Source organism: Bombina bombina, chromosome 2, assembly GCF_027579735.1.
Source record: "Bombina bombina isolate aBomBom1 chromosome 2, aBomBom1.pri, whole genome shotgun sequence".
In the NCBI taxonomy this organism is placed as follows: Eukaryota; Metazoa; Chordata; class Amphibia; order Anura; family Bombinatoridae; genus Bombina; species Bombina bombina.
In genome coordinates this window covers 823545257-823561252 of record NC_069500.1, presented here as the reverse complement: position 1 = coordinate 823561252, position 15996 = coordinate 823545257, and the positions used below count along the sequence as shown (strand labels likewise).

Here is a 15996-nt window from a genome sequence, read left to right as displayed (position 1 = left end):
GCTTAACCATGTGCTGTACACGTTAGTCTCTATTTACCTACCCAATTCGCAGCAACCTAAGTATCTAAAACATATCCTCCATGTAATTGCTCAGCACCAACAGGGTAGGGTTATACTCTCAGGAGACTTCAACATGGTCTGGGACCCGACTGTAGACAGAAAGTCCCCTGTCTCACACAAAAATCACTCAGCGGCAGAGAGACTAGCCTCTAGGTTCCGCACCCTCATGTCCAGCTCAGGCTATTATGACATTTGGAGGGCTATCCACCCCAGAGATCGCGACTATACACATTTCTCACAACCACATTGCCAATACTCCAGACTGGACTACATTTTCTCCACAGCAGACTCGCTTGATCTCACCACTAAAGCTCTAATATCCTTGAGTCCCTGGTCTGACCATGACTGTGTCATAACTGATCTGATTTCTACTAACTCTACGCGCACTAGAGCCCCCTGGCGCATGCCACACACCCTCCTTCATGACATTCCTTTCAGAGAAAGCCTACGCACAGAAATTAACCATTTTATATGCACTAATGATAATTCTCAAGTTGGTGATGACTCCCTATGGGGAGCTGCAAAAGCGACCATAAGGGGGATTATGATTTCCAAACAGGCCAATCTCAGAAAGCAGGCGGGGCTCTCGTTATCGCAGGCCTACATTAAATTGAGGTCTTTAGAAGCCCAGAACAGAGCCAAGCCCCTTGTCATGATACTCTTATTCCACCTTAACTCTCTAAACCTAACTACAACATTCCACCTTTTCATCTCATTAAGTACTTTCTTGTTGCCAATTTAAACCAGCTTCCTCCCATGGTTCATTGCTGGTTTATTGAAGTACTTTGCATCAGTTCCAGTCCATACCTGTGTTACCTGTATTAAAGGGAATTAACTTGTTCTGTTTTATCCCTACAAATTCACAGATCTACTAACTCTCAAACCGCTACAGTCTCTGTGCACTCTCTGCAGTCATACCGGCTGCTCTCTACTCTCATCGGCAAATCTGACACCCTGTTTGTCAAGCGTGTGACGTAACACGCTGGATCCTCAAGCCGCAACCGGGAAGCACAACCAGGAAGCCTGCAGCCAGCGCACTACACTCTCTCAGCAGCACCGGACTTGTTCACGCTGTGAAAGCAGCCTCCACATCGCAGTATACAGGTTCCGTATTACCAATGTTTATCTACACTGTTATTTCAAATGCATGACTGCTAAGTGTAAATCATACAGACTTTGCCTTAAACTATTTACCAAGTTGTCCGATTCTACTCAGTACTCTCTGTTATATCCTGTCATTCCACAGACAGCAGGGTTCTGGAGAGTATAATCAGAACAGTCACTTACTTGTCTTATCTCTATAACTCCGTTGTAAACCACACTACCTCTGTAGTTTGTACCATCATCTGCCTAACAAAATACCCATTAATAGGAACGGACTTTTCTGGGTAAAAGGATTAAAGGCAATAATAACTACAAGTATTCAGTAGTTTGTTAAACTTAACAAAGCAAACTGCACGCTTCAACTTGTAACAACACAATACTTTACACAGAATTGTTAGTCAAGCAGCTACTAGTGGCTGACCGCTACACCCCTTCACTCCCTAGCAGGCCAGATAATTGACCTTACGAATCATATCTCACATACTGAGCTCAAGAGAACTCAAGATAATCTAACCAGACTGAAGCAGCTGTATTACTACAAGAGCAATAAGGCGGATACTCTCCTGGCCAATAAAATCAGAAATAGAACCTGTGCATCGCGCATCCATAGCATTGCCACAGCAAACTCCCTTCTCAAAATCCCTACGCAGATTGGAGAGGCTTTTGCTGAATACTACTCCAACCTCTATAATATAGACAAGTCCGAAAGTCCCCAATCGACCCCGGCCGAGAAAGTACGCGAATACCTACAGTCCTTGAACTTGCCGTCCCTCTCACCCGATCAAAGAGATTCTTTAACCTCCCCATTTTCCATTAGGGAAGTACAACAAGTAATCAAGAATTCAAAGTCTTTTAAAGCACCAGGCCCAGATGGATTCCCCGTACACTTTTACAAAATCTTCTCCCAAGAACTCTCCCTTCTTCTTCTCAGGTTTTATAATTTAGCCCGGGAGGAGGGTAGGTTTAAGGAGGAATTCCTGGAAGCCACCATCATAACAATACCAAAACCCAAGACCCAACTCTCTGTGCTAGCTACAGGCCAATTTCGTTAATCAACACTGATATCAAATTTTATTCAAAACTCTTAGCTAACCGCATAGCCACTCTACTCCCTGACTTGATCAACTCAGACCAGGTGGGATTTATTCCAAGGAGAGAGGGACCAGACAATACTAGAAGGTTGCTGAATGTTATGAGTCTCTCCTCTAGTCTCCACAAGCCCCTGGCGATCATATCATTAGATGCCGAAAAAGCCTTTGATCGGGTGAGATGGCGGTTCCTGTGGGAAGCACTTGAAAACTACCACTTTCCTTGTAGCATTATTAGAGCAATAAGGGCCCTATATTCTTCCCCCTCAGCATCAGTTAGGGGCCTCTGTTTCCACACTCTTCCATTCGCTATATCCAATGGGACCAGGTAGGGCTGTCCTTTGTCCCCCCTGCTTTTCGCCCTGGCCATTGAGCCCCTGGCCGAACAGATCAGGTCTGATCCTCATATGGGCGGTGATACCCTCTGTGGCACCAAGCATAGTATTGCTCTATTTGCGGATGACATTACCCTCTTCTCATCCGACCTCGCAATTACCCTCCCTAGGCTCCTGCACATAGTGGAGGAGTTCAACGCTCACTCCTATTATAAGTTAAATATATCTAAAACAGAGATATATACCCAAGGGTTCGGGAGCTCAGCCTTAAACCCGGTTAAAGCCAAATACCCACTCCGTTGGTCGGAAACATCAGTAATGCATCTAGGAGTCAAACTCTCCGATGACCTGCCCCGAGTCGTAAGGGACAATTATCTCCCTCTATTGTCGCAGCTTCGCTCCCTTAATAAGAGTTGGAATCTATCCCACGTTTCGTGGATGGGGCGAATTGCAGCCCTAAAGATGTCCTTTCTACCCCGACTCACATACTTGTTCCGCTGCCTCCCTATTAGGGTACCCAGACAAATACTCCTGCAGTTCCAAAGCGAATTCGTCAAGCACATCTGGCAGGGTAAACCTCCTAGAGTTGCACAGAGAGTGCTTCAACTGCCTCGGGTGTGCGGAGGGCTAGGCTCTCCCTCGATAATGAGATACTACGAGGGCGCAATGCTCACCCACATCTCACAATGGGGAGTCAAGCAGTCTTCCTGCAAATGGCGCTCCATTGAACAAGCCTCGCTACCCTACTCGCTAAACTTACGTGATTTGATTTGGACGCCGCCGCACCACAGAAGGAAACTCATGGTCCTGAATCCTATTATCCGAGAATTCCTGCATTTCTGGGATAAGATTCGACATTGTGGCCACGTTGCTCCGCATCCTTCACCTATCACCTCCCTGTCGGGATTGTTGATGGGCTTGCAGGACACTCATCCAATAAAGTGGGCTCAGCTGGGAGTTAACATGGTCTCAGATCTCTGGCTTCCTTCACCGAAGGTTGGTTTCAGACCCATCTCTCAGATTGACACAGAATGGGTCATACCGCAATACTTGCAGTTTGAATACCATAGGATCAAAAGCTTCCTCACCAGTTGGGGCTTCAAACCGTCGATGTCTCGCCCCTTAACCCCCTGGGAATCTACTTGGATTCAGGGGAATAGACTTGGTAGGCCTCTCTCACGCCACTATAACCTTCTGGGTCTTACCTTACAATCGGGTAGGGCGGCCCACCTTATGAAGTGGGAATCCCTACTTGGTAAGACATACACAGGCGACATCTGGGGACGCACCTTTGAACGTACCCAGGTTTATTATTTGAGACCTATTACAAACTACTGGCTCACTGGTACTATGTCCCTGCTAGATTGGCAAAAATCTTCCCTTCTACGTCTCCTCATTGCTGGAGAGGATGTGGCCAGAGAGGTGACTCCCTGCATATCTGGTGGGAATGCCCCAAACTTCGCCCCATTTGGACCAAATGTTTCCGGGTGCTTTCCAGACAGGGTATATCTCTATGTAGCACGCCTACAGTTGCTCTACTTCATATCGGGGTGCATACCCTGCCTAAGCACCATGCATACATATGTATCTATCTCTTTATGTCAATAAAACATTTAATAGCCTGTGACTGGAAGAAACAACCCCCCCCCCCCCACTTGGTCTAGGGTTTGCTCCTACATGGCCTATCTTTACACCATGGAGAAAGATATATTCTATAAATTGGGTAATTCTGACCTTTTCAAGTTGACCTGGACGGACTGGAAAGATTCCTTTGACACAATTTGGAAGCCTAATGTGCTGACCTCAGATAACTCGACTTCTTAGAATGATAGCTCGGACATATGACGGGTGTATCTTACTCTTGACAACTCTTTTTACTGGATATTCTCCCTCTGGAACCCCCCTCCTCCCCCCCTCTTCTCCCTTTCTATGCCTTTTTTTTTTTTTCTCTCTCTCTTTTTTGGTTAGAGTACTCAGGGGTTTTAGAGTCCCCTTGCACTAAGTGTTTGTTACCTTAAGCATTTTCTGTTATTTGTTGAACTTGATATTGTTATTTGCAGTATGGGGTCACTTTAAACAGTGAAGAACCATGATGTAATGGGGGCAATTTGGTTTCCCTCCCTTTTTTTTGATAACCCCTTGATATGTATCTTTGATTCAACTTCAATAAATTTTTTTAAAATTAAAAAAAAAAAAAAAAAAAAAAAAAAAAGTGGAAAAAGTTCTGAAATGATTTATCTTTGTCTCATTTTTTTACATCACAGAAACCTGACATTTTAACAGGGGTGTGTAGACTTTTTATATCCAGTGTGTGTGTGTGTGTATATATATATATATATATATATATATATATATATATATATATATATATATATATATATATATATATATATATATATATATATATATATATATATATATATATATATATATAGTCACTTAACGAGGGCTGTTAGTTCAATTAGCTTGCAGAATGTCAAGGAAAATAAATACTACTGTGCTGTAAAGGGTAAACATATCAGCTTGCCAGGAGAGCTTATAGGTAAAATTATAGTTTAAATCCTCACTGAAAAATGTTCAGTGATCAAATATGGAAAAGAAATTGTAGGTGTAATACTTCCTATCAAGATTTGTATTTATTTATTTGCTTGCTTGCATTTAAGTGGAAAACGGTTGTGTTAATGCATCGAAGGGCACTTTTTTTGTGCATGCAGATTATGCTCTTGGGAATTAAGTCTTTCTAAGGGTGATGGAGGAAAACCAGAGGTGGATCCATTGCCCAATGTGACTAGAGATGGCTGAAACTCACTGACCCACTAGGGCGAAATTTAGGTCTTGGGTTTGCCATGTCTTTCGTTCAGAGAGGGAGTGCCTGGAATTTTGGGGCTGGACTGCGCTTTTTAGGCAGGACAAGACTGAGACACTACAGGAAACTTCCTCTCGGTGAACGACACATGCTGGGAAAAGAGGCTTTTCCTGGAATGTAACTAGCCATAGCAAAAACTATTACACTATTGTTCATTCCCTGGTTTGAGTACTTTTCTCTTTTTGTGAATTGGGAGATTAAAGAAAAGCATTGGTTAGTGCAAAGTGCATGGCTTTGCAAAATTATTATTATTATTTTTTTTTTTAAAACTCTTAAAAAGGGACAGTAAAGTCAAAATTAAACTTTAATGATTCATATAGAGCATTTTAAAAAACAGCTTTCCAATTTACTTTGGTTATCAAATTTGCTTTGTTCTCTTGGTATCTTTTATTGAAGAGTAAAACTAGGTAGTGTGCACGTGTCTTTAGTACTCTATGGCAGCAGTGTTTTGCAACATTGTACAACAAAGCTACAAATTAGAAGTAAATTTAAAAGTTGTTTAAATATGCATGCTTTATCTGAATCATGAAAGTATAAATTTTGACTTTACTGTCCCTTTAAACCATTGCCTGAAGCCAGTTTGTACTAGTTGAAAATCAGAATCCAGCTTTGTTAGCGAGTGAAGAACAAACACTAATTTCAGAGGTATTTTATAGCAAAATCTAGGAAAATAAATAATGTATGCATAGTGGAATGTTATATTTTCATTAATTAAACAGTTTATGGGGTTTAAAAAAAAAAAAAAATAATTATGCTTACCTGATAATTTTCTTCTGACTGGAAGAGTCCACAGCTGCATTCATTACTTTTGGGATTTCAGAACCTGGCCACCAGGAGGAGGCAAAGACACCCCAGCCAAAGGCTTAAATACCTCCCCCACTTCCGTCATCCCCCAGTCATTCTGCCAAGGGAACAAGGAACAGTAGGAGAAATATCAGGGTGAAAAAGGTGTCAGAAGAAGAAACTAAATTACAGCTGCCTCATCGATAAAAGCGGGTGGGGAGCTGTGGACTCTACTCATCAGAAGAAAAGAAAAATTATCAGGTAAGCATAATTTAAGTTTTTCTTCTTAAACGGGAAGAGTCCACAGCTGCATTCATTACTTTTGGGAAAACAATACCCAAGCTAGAGAGGACACTGAATGCAAATAAAGGGCGGTACAGAAGGTAGCTCCTTCGAAAGGGCACCACAGCCTGAAATGACCCATAAAAAAAACTAAAGAATAACTACCCATCAGTTAAACAACCGGCATGCCGTGCTGGAGACCACCCAAAATCCTTAGATTCCACTGAGCACAATGCCTCTGAGGAGCCAAGACCTGCAAGGCTCCCAAATCGCACGAACATATCCGCAGGAAAGACACCTCCGCCTACCCCCGAAGGGGAGAACGGAGTACCCAAAAATAGATCCAAAGGACCGTCGGAATAGGATAAGAAATCCCAAAACAAGCAAAAATGATGGTAGTTACAGGACAACCACCCAGGGAAAAGAACTCTCTATGAAGTCCATCTCCCAAGACACTCCCAACCTATGAAAAAGCGATCACGAGGAAGAACAAAAAAACCAACCTCAGATCCTCTGACACACCACCATATAACTTATGATGCTCCAAGGAAGCTCCGAGCTCCCCATTGAACCCTAGTCTAGCAGACACAACTGCTAAAACTAGACACATATAGGTAGGAAAACCATATCAGGACCAAAGGAAAAACCCGGAGCCCACTGACAGGATGGAAACTAACTGTCCCAAAGGAAAAAGAAAGCTCTCTGTGAAACACAGAGCACAACTGACAGAACTCGCGAGTTTCAGCTCCATGGCAGCAAAGCTGACCCTAAGATGACATGGGACCCCATCCCACAGAGAATGCCGACTTGTTGACAGAACTCCAGCCAGGAATTCCGCCCCCAGAGACATCAAACACCAGTAGCAATGCAACCAGTGGAGAAAGGAACACTCGTAACCCCCCCCCCCCCCACCAGGGAAGACAACAGGGTCAAGTGCAAGTACACGGTCAGACCCAGAGAGGAGACAGATCTCTTACCTCCCCTCCAAGAAATGTACCCAACGCAAAAAGGGTCTGGTAACGTTCGCCCCAAGAGAGAGCGGAGGTCCTAAAAGGAACTAACCCATTGGAGAATCACCCTGACCAATTACTAGCAACTGCCATGATGTAAGGCTTGCAAGCACACATGCCAAATACAAGTAGTTGCAGCTGGTTTCAGTCTGCAAACCTACCTCTTGCTAGACAGCAAAAGGTAATCATGTTACTACAGCTGGCTCCACGTGCTCAGGTTCCTCTAGAAAGGATTACACCCAAAAGGGAAGATAGGGCACAGACTATTAACATGGCCAGCTCCCCTGACATCCCACACGCAAGGAGGGAAGAAAGAATCCTCGAACGAGAAGATAAGGACCCACTGGGTCTCCATGGAAACTTTATACTTCCAAATCCTCCCTAAAAGGACAGAAGCCAAGGGGACCACTTCCACAGCCGTAGGTAAGGTGAAGAGACTAAGAGAATGATAACACACTACCATTGAGTAATACCCAGCGGTCAGTACTACCAGCTCAGTTGAGACAAACAACCTCAAGCCCACCTTAAATGCAAAAGTTGCCACTGGCAACAACCGCAGATCCACCTGAAAGGCAGAAACCTAACCTTCAGGCCGATACCAAATCTCCCATGAGAGATAGAAACCAACCCTCCTAAGGGAAAGCGGACGTTCCAAACCCTAAAGTTTGAAACTGAACCGCCCAGGACCAAGTGCAGCGACCCGGACCCCAAATCTCAGACAAGAGACAGGCCGTATGTCCTGAGAAACCACCAAGTTGCCTCATACGGAGAAGGGCATTCTAGGTAATGCATTCCATACCCCAATGGCCTTGAACATTGGGTGCTCGCAAGAAACTCAGACCAATATCACAAAAGGCATCTAGACAGGCCCCAGAGATGGCGCTTCGCACCCATAGGTGGAGCAGAACCCTGAACCCTCTGCTTGCAACCCCAGAAACCAAGAGCTCCTAGAGCAACACTCTAAGTCCAAGTACCCCGGAGATTATCAGAGACAGGGCATCATATGATGGAGACATACCCCCTAGAGGGATTCAACATGCAACCTAAACCATGTGGGCAACTAGGCAACCCACTAGGCTACACCGGTAGTCTAAAATCCTCACAGGATCAGCTTCCCAAAAGCCCTGTACTAGGAATAAACTAGACAACCCCACCATCCCGCCGAGAAGCGGACCAAAGGTGGTTGCCGAGGAAAAAAGGGGGGAGTCAACCCCTGCGCTTTACTTATGAGAGCGTGCAAGATACTAAGAAAAGGGGAGACAGACATACCCGAACTCCCTGACCCAAATGACCAGACCACCCCTGAAAAGAGAAACCAGTCCCAGCAACCTCAAGGGGTACCTGCGACTAGGTCACAACAAAAACAGAAACCCGGCAAATACCAAGAATGAAAAAATAGTCATCCACTCTGGTATTCCAACTGTCCCGCGGTCATCCAGACCTTAAATCCCCTAGGGAAAGGAGAACCTCGGTACCGAGGTAAAAAACATCCAGGACCCACGAGGATTCGTAAACGGATCCCCACATGAAGGGCAGCAGAGGACCTATATAATCCCTCCGACACTCCTTTCAGGTTGACATAAGAAACAAAAACACCCCCTCAAGTAATGGATAAACAGAAAACGAACACTCCACACGTGAACGACAACACCCAACAGGATAACCAGCACTCTGGCACCACATGGGTGACATGAACCCTAAAGAACAGCAGCTAGCGCTCGACCAATACCTGCCTGGTACAAGGAACCCCTGAACTGTCCAAAGGTCCAAGAAAAATCGAAACCCCAAAGGGATCGAAAAACAAACTATAATCATAACTGAGTTCCGATATATAAAAATGCTTCGCTTCCAAAGAAGTGCGCACGAGACCACAAAATCTCAAGTATCAGTTCCAGAGAAGAAAGGGAAAATTATAGCAGACATGAATTTCCTAAAACAAAAATCAAATATATCCTAACTGGATTAAATAAAAAGAAGGCAGCACCCGAAGGTGAACGCTTAAGGAAAATGGCACGTCAACCGGACCAGCCGATTAGAGGCCCTATCCTTCCAAGCTCAGAACTGGAACAGATACTTAACAGAAAATAAAAAACGGAGACGTTAAGAGATTGGCTTCATCCCTACAAGTCTAACCCAGCTTGCTGTCTAGCACAGCAGACCGAGGATCCCTCGGCCCAGTAGGACTGGAATCCTCCAGCACCGCCAAAACATGCCTTAATAGGACACAAAGACGTGCCAGTCTATAACGGAAGGCAAAATGTTCCCCCGCCGGATCACGGTGGGGCCCCTGAAGCCTCGGAGGCCATAGCTTCCCCAGAAGGTCTAACTGACTCATGCAATCCCACGCCAGACGAACCACGGTTAACAGAACATGGACAGCATCTTAAAAATACTTCACTAGGAAGATATAAATGCGCCAACACCATAGATATGGCCATGCGGAACAGTGCTGCAACCTCTGGAGGAAACAAGCGCATTCTAAACTTCCTGACTTGGGGGAAGAGAGTACTCTAGAACGGCAATCTGAACATAACTGATAGGCATGGATAACCCAGGCCATTTCATACTCTTCGCAGGACGTATACTCCGAAATCTGAGATATCTGTCTCCAAAAAATCAGAATCCTCCATAACTTGGAGATTGCAATTATGGACAAACACTAATGGCACCTTACACCTCCAATGGCTGGGCCACTCACCACCTCCTGTGAACCAGACAGCTAACGAACAGATTCTCTCAGTCTCCACTCGGTCAAAGTGCAGAAATCAAATATGTGACCACACCCGGTCATGAGGCACGTGTAAGCCCAAAAAGCTTGTCAGTCCCTTGGACCGTGCAAACTGATGAAATAAGCCGTTATGTCCGAATAGCCAGGAGCCCAAGTAACACTACACAATAGCACACAAAAATCACATAGCAAACATGATTAAAGTTCCCCCTGTTCAATAACCCCCCTCAGGAGATATTAACCATTGATTCCATAAGATAAAGGAGTCCCGGATTCCAACTTTTACCCATGCTCTCACTGAGAGGCTGAGAGGGTTACTTAAAACTCCAGTCCCATTTTGAAGAGTACTACCCTCCATGAGAGACTTCAATCTTCTGACACTTCTCTGCCAACCTCCTGTGATGAAAGGCAAAGAATGACTGGGGGGATGAGGGAATTGGGGGAGGTATTAAAGCCTTTGGCTGAGGTGTCTGCCTTTCTCCTGGTGACCAGGTTCCGAATTCCCAAAAGTAATGAATGCAGCTGTGGACTCTTCCCGTTTAAAGAAAATAATTATACTTTGAGTTTAAATTCTCTTTAAATAAGCTGTAGTATCCTTTGTAAGATGAAATATGCAAGTTTGTATTAATCTAACGTGTAAAGGGGAAACTATACTCCAAATTTACATCTCTATTATAAACACACAAAAAACACTGCAACATCATTTATTTCACTTAATTTTATTTTTTACATTTTAAAAGAATTGTTACTTATTCCACGTTCATTTGGGGTGATTAACAGGCCCTACTCAATAGCACAAGCAAGTGCAGCACAGTGTCTGCTGCCCATTCGCCCCAAGCCGGAAGCCTTGTCCATCTGCCCATTAATATGAGGCCCTATGAGTTTATATGACTAATATTTATTTAAGGACATATCTGATTGTCATTGACTAAGAGAAGGAAGGCAAAGATAATTTAGAAACCATAAATATGTTTTCTACATCTGTATGGAGAGAAATAGCTAAAAAGTATCAGTTTGAAAAACAGACTTGTGCAGAGTCAGTTTATGGTCATTTTGGACCAACATGTAAACATAATGTAGATACTTTGTATCTGCAATAGCTCATTATCTCTAGTATGGTGTCAGCTAAAAAAAAATAGTTTAAAGAGACAGTTAACACCTTGAGATTTTAATATAAAATGTTTAAGCAACTATGCATATTACAAATGTTTTTCAATATAAATCTCATTCTTTATTTTTCTTCCTTTCATTGTAATTTAAGTTTGGAAATGTGGGGTTTTTCCAGTTCTAAGGACTGCAAGAGCACATGGCAGGCTTCACGAGCCTAACCATGCCACATATCTCTCCATAATTACCTTCAGCAGAGGTAAAAAGATAAGAGCTGTCAGACAAAGCAGATTTTGCCAACATGCTGACTGTGGCTAGCTGTATTCACTCAATAAGCAAGCCTGGATTGACAACTCCTAATAAGGCAAGTGGTGAGTGGAGTTTAGCTTTTGAAAGTTACTGCAGCAAAGTGTTAATACATTTAAAAAAAAAAAAAAAAATCACACTTGCCTAAAAATAAATTGCAAAATTATATTGTCATTTTATTTTGTCTACTGTCACTTTACAAATTGGAGGATGTTGAGGGACTAATGGGTAATTAACATCAAACATATTTTGTTGTTAAATACCAGTACTTTTTTTGTTTTGTTTTCAGAAATCATTGTAAAGCTCCACATAACTTCTCCCATAACCTCTATTATAAACGTATACAACCTCTACCTATGACTTCCGATTTGCTCCATATAACTCCTTAAAGGGACAGTAAACACTAAATATATTTTATAACCAACATACTGAAGTTATTCTCCGCCTCCCTCTAGTCATGGGTGCCGCCAAGTTGAAATCTAGCTGCCACTGCATTCCAGTGCCCATATGCAATAACTCCCCTTCAGTTCCCTACAGTGAAACCTAGGTTTCAAAATGGTGACACCCATAATTAGAGGGAGGGGCATGAAATTTATTTAGAGTTTAAAGGGACAGTATACACTCATTTTCATATAACTGAATGCAATAGACACTACTATAAAGAATAAGATGCACAGATACTGATATAGAAATCCAGTATAAAATGGTTTAAAAATGTACTTAGAAGCTTTCAGCTTAACTCTGTTGAAAAGTAAGTTGGAAAGCCCACTGCAAGTGGGAAAATAAGACACTCCCCCTTCTTTTGCATATGAAAAGATCCTTTACACAAACAGGAGCAAGCTGGAGAAGGTAGCTGACGGTATTCTCATAAAACTTTGGGGCTTGGTTAGGAGTCTGAAAATCAGAGCAATGTTATTTAAAAATAAGCAAAATTATAATTTTTTTTTAAAAAACAAACTTTATGGGCTTTATAAATAGATCATCTACAAAACATTTATGCAAAGAAAAATGAGTGTATAATGGCCCTTTAAAGATCCTTTAACATAATACCTTCATATATTCTCTAACCATATTTTTCCAATAATGCCTTCTGTTACTCAATAAAAACATCCCAGTATGTCTGCTCCCTAGAACATTTCATTTTTATAGTAAAAAAAAAAAAAAAAAGTTCTTACTTTGGGAAGGCATCAAAGCAGTAGGTTTTTTTAGTGTCAGGGAAGGCAACACGCATTCCAGAGGTCAGAGGTGAGTGTAGGATCACAGCAGCACATTCATAACGAGATGCCAGGTCTACAGTAGGTACTGTGCCAATACTTTGCCCATACAGCAATATGTTCTCTGGGCAGATCCCATACCTGGAGGAAAATATATATATAAAAATATGTTAGTTATAGCCATGACTGATGATCACTTAAGAACAATTCCCTAAAACTCAGGTTCAGTCTTTTGTCTCTATTACATATTTGACTGCATTTAGTGCACAAGGTAGACTCCTCAGTCATTTTAAGTACACAAAAACAAATATTCTTAGCATAGTAGGAAGTTATGTATGCACACACATCTCTGTTGCTAGGTAGAGGTTATATAGCTAGACAAAATAGAACATAGGCAATCTACTACTGCACACCACCGATTAGTCATATACTCCCTTATTTTTTGTGAAATCACTTGACAGGTAGCAAAAGCTGCAAAGCTAAAAATTGTCAGCGAGTTCACCCTAGTCAAGAAAATGCACACAATTGTGCATCAAAGTAAACAGAAATAGAAGCAATTTATTCAGGGTGACCACACTATGGGCCAGATTTATCAAAGGATCCTACTACAGACCACTGCTTATTAACCCACTTTGCCACCTGTTATGTGGAGTATCTCAATTCCCCCAGGACTTTTCTGACAAGGGAGATTGACAGCCCCAGTTCACGCGCAAGCAGGGGGTGCAGCATTGCGCAATAGCCGTATGTGCAATAATAAATGCTGGATCGATGCCAGGAAGACAGGGGCGAAGATGTACGCCCTGTTTGTCAGACTTTGTTAAATCTGGCCCTATGACCCCCAACAGCTTCATACATTTTCTCCTTTGCTTCTCGGCAAGTAAGCTCACATAAGAGAGACCTTTTTTACCACAGGAACCGAACATAACAGAAAATAGATTCCTGAACATATAGAAAAGATATGTCAAGTGTAAAATATTTAAATACAATACCTTTAAATGGATGTTAAACAGTCTGTTCCATTGCTGTAATAAAAAAAGCTCTAAGCTGTGTCTTATACTTAATAGAAATAATTGCAACGTGTATTATTTATCATTTTGAATGTATTTTACCTTTTATTTCTTTTTTTTTTTTTACACTACATTTGTGCAGTGTCCATTACACCCACCTGGTCACAGCCCTACAAGGAGGCTGGGGCCTCTGCAGGAAGATTTATTTTAACCGGATATAAAACTTCTAGCATAACATGAGCTGGTTTACTATAAAGTGAATAGACTAGATAATCAGGGAGTCAGATTTGCTCCTCAGATCAAATCAGCTCCCTTATCACACTGGGGAAAGGGGCTACACTGTACACAATCTGTTTATTTTTATCTTTGATTTAACATATTTGTTTTAACAAAGGCACACTGTTTAATATCCATTTTAACTCCTGGATGGAAAAAAAAACAAAAAAAACATAATTTATGCTTACCTGATAAATGTATTTCTCTTGTGGTGTATCCAGTACACGGATCATAACTAACACAGTTATAATAATATACTTTTAACCTCTGTGATTATCTTGTATCTAAGCCTCTGCAAACTGCCCCTTTTTTCAGTTCTTTTGACAGACTTGCAGTCTAGCCAATCAGTGCCTGCTCCCAGATAACTTCTCGTGCACGAGCACAGTGTTATATATAGGAAATACGTGAACTAACACCCTCTAGTGGTGAAAAACTGTTAAAATGCAATCTGAAAGAGGTGGGCTTCAAGGTCTAAGAAATTAGCATATGAACCTCCTAGGTTAAGCTTTCAACTAAGAATACCAAGAGAACAAAGCAAAATTGGTGATAAAAGTAAATTGGAAAATTGTTTAAAATTACATGCTCTATCTGAATCATGAAAGTTTATTTTGGCCTAGACTGTCCCTTTAAGTAAAAACCCAGGTTTTGTACGCAGAACTACTTTATCTGTATGGAAAATCAGATAAGGAGAATCACATTGTAAAGCTGATAACTCAGAGACTCTACGAGCCGAGGAAATAGCCATCAAAAACAGAACTTTCCAAGATAAAAGTTTGATATCAATGGAATGAAGGGGTTCAAACGGAACTCCTTGAAGAACCTTAAGAACCAAGTTTAAGCTCCATGGAGGAGCAACAGGTTTAAACACAGGCTTAATTCTAACCAAAGCCTGACAAAATGCCTGGACGTCTGGAACCTCTGCCAGACGCTTGTGCAAAAGGATAGACAGAGCAGAAATCTGTCCCTTTAAAGAACTAGCTGATAATCCTTTATCCAAACCCTCTTGGAGAAAGGACAATATCGTAGGAATCCTAACCTTACTCCATGAGTAATTCTTGGATTCACACCAATGAAGATATTTGCGCCATATCTTATGGTAGATTTTCCTGGTTACAGGCTTTCGTGCCTGTATTAAGGTATCAATGACTGACTCGGAGAAGCCACGCCTTGATAAAATCAAGCGTTCAATCTCCAGGCAGTCAGTCTCAGAGAAATTAGATTTGGATGATTGAAAGGACCTTGTAGTAGAAGGTCTTCTCTCAGAGGCAGAGGCCAAGGTGGAAAGGATGACATGTCCACCAGGTCTGCATACCAGGTCCTGCGTGGCCACGCAGACGCGATCAAGATCACCGATGCTCTCTCCTGTTTGATTTTGGCAATCAGTCGAGGGAGCAGAGGAAACGGTGGAAACACATAAGCCAGGTTGAAGAACCACGGTGCTGCTAGAGCATCTATCAGCGTCGTTTCTGGGTCCATGGACCTGGATCCGTAACAAGGAAGCTTGGCGTTCTGGCGAGACGCCATGAGATCCAATTCTGATGTGCCCCAACGATGAACCAATTGAGCAAACACCTCCGGATGGAGTTCCCACTCCCCCGGATGAAAAGTCTGACGACTTAGAAAATCCGCCTCCCAGTTGTCTACACCTGGGATATGGATCGCTGATAGATGGCAAGAGTGAGTCTCTGCCCAGCGAATTATCTTGGAGACTTCTAACATCGATAGGGAGCTCCTGGTCCCCCCTTGATGGTTGATGTAAGCCACAGTCGTGATGTTGTCCGACTGAAATCTGATGAACCTCAGGGTTGCTAACTGAGGCCAAGCTAGAAG

General features: G+C 42.5%; 1 protein-coding gene across 1 annotated transcript in view; it reads right to left on the bottom strand.

The window, feature by feature from the left end:
- ABHD17A (abhydrolase domain containing 17A, depalmitoylase) overlaps positions 1-15996 on the bottom strand; it is a 79852-nt gene that overhangs the window by 11677 nt on the left and 52179 nt on the right. The window contains exon 3 of the mRNA XM_053703087.1: positions 12845-13024. Within this exon, the coding sequence (XP_053559062.1) occupies positions 12845-13024 (180 nt within the window). The remainder of the gene's footprint in view (positions 1-12844; positions 13025-15996) is intronic.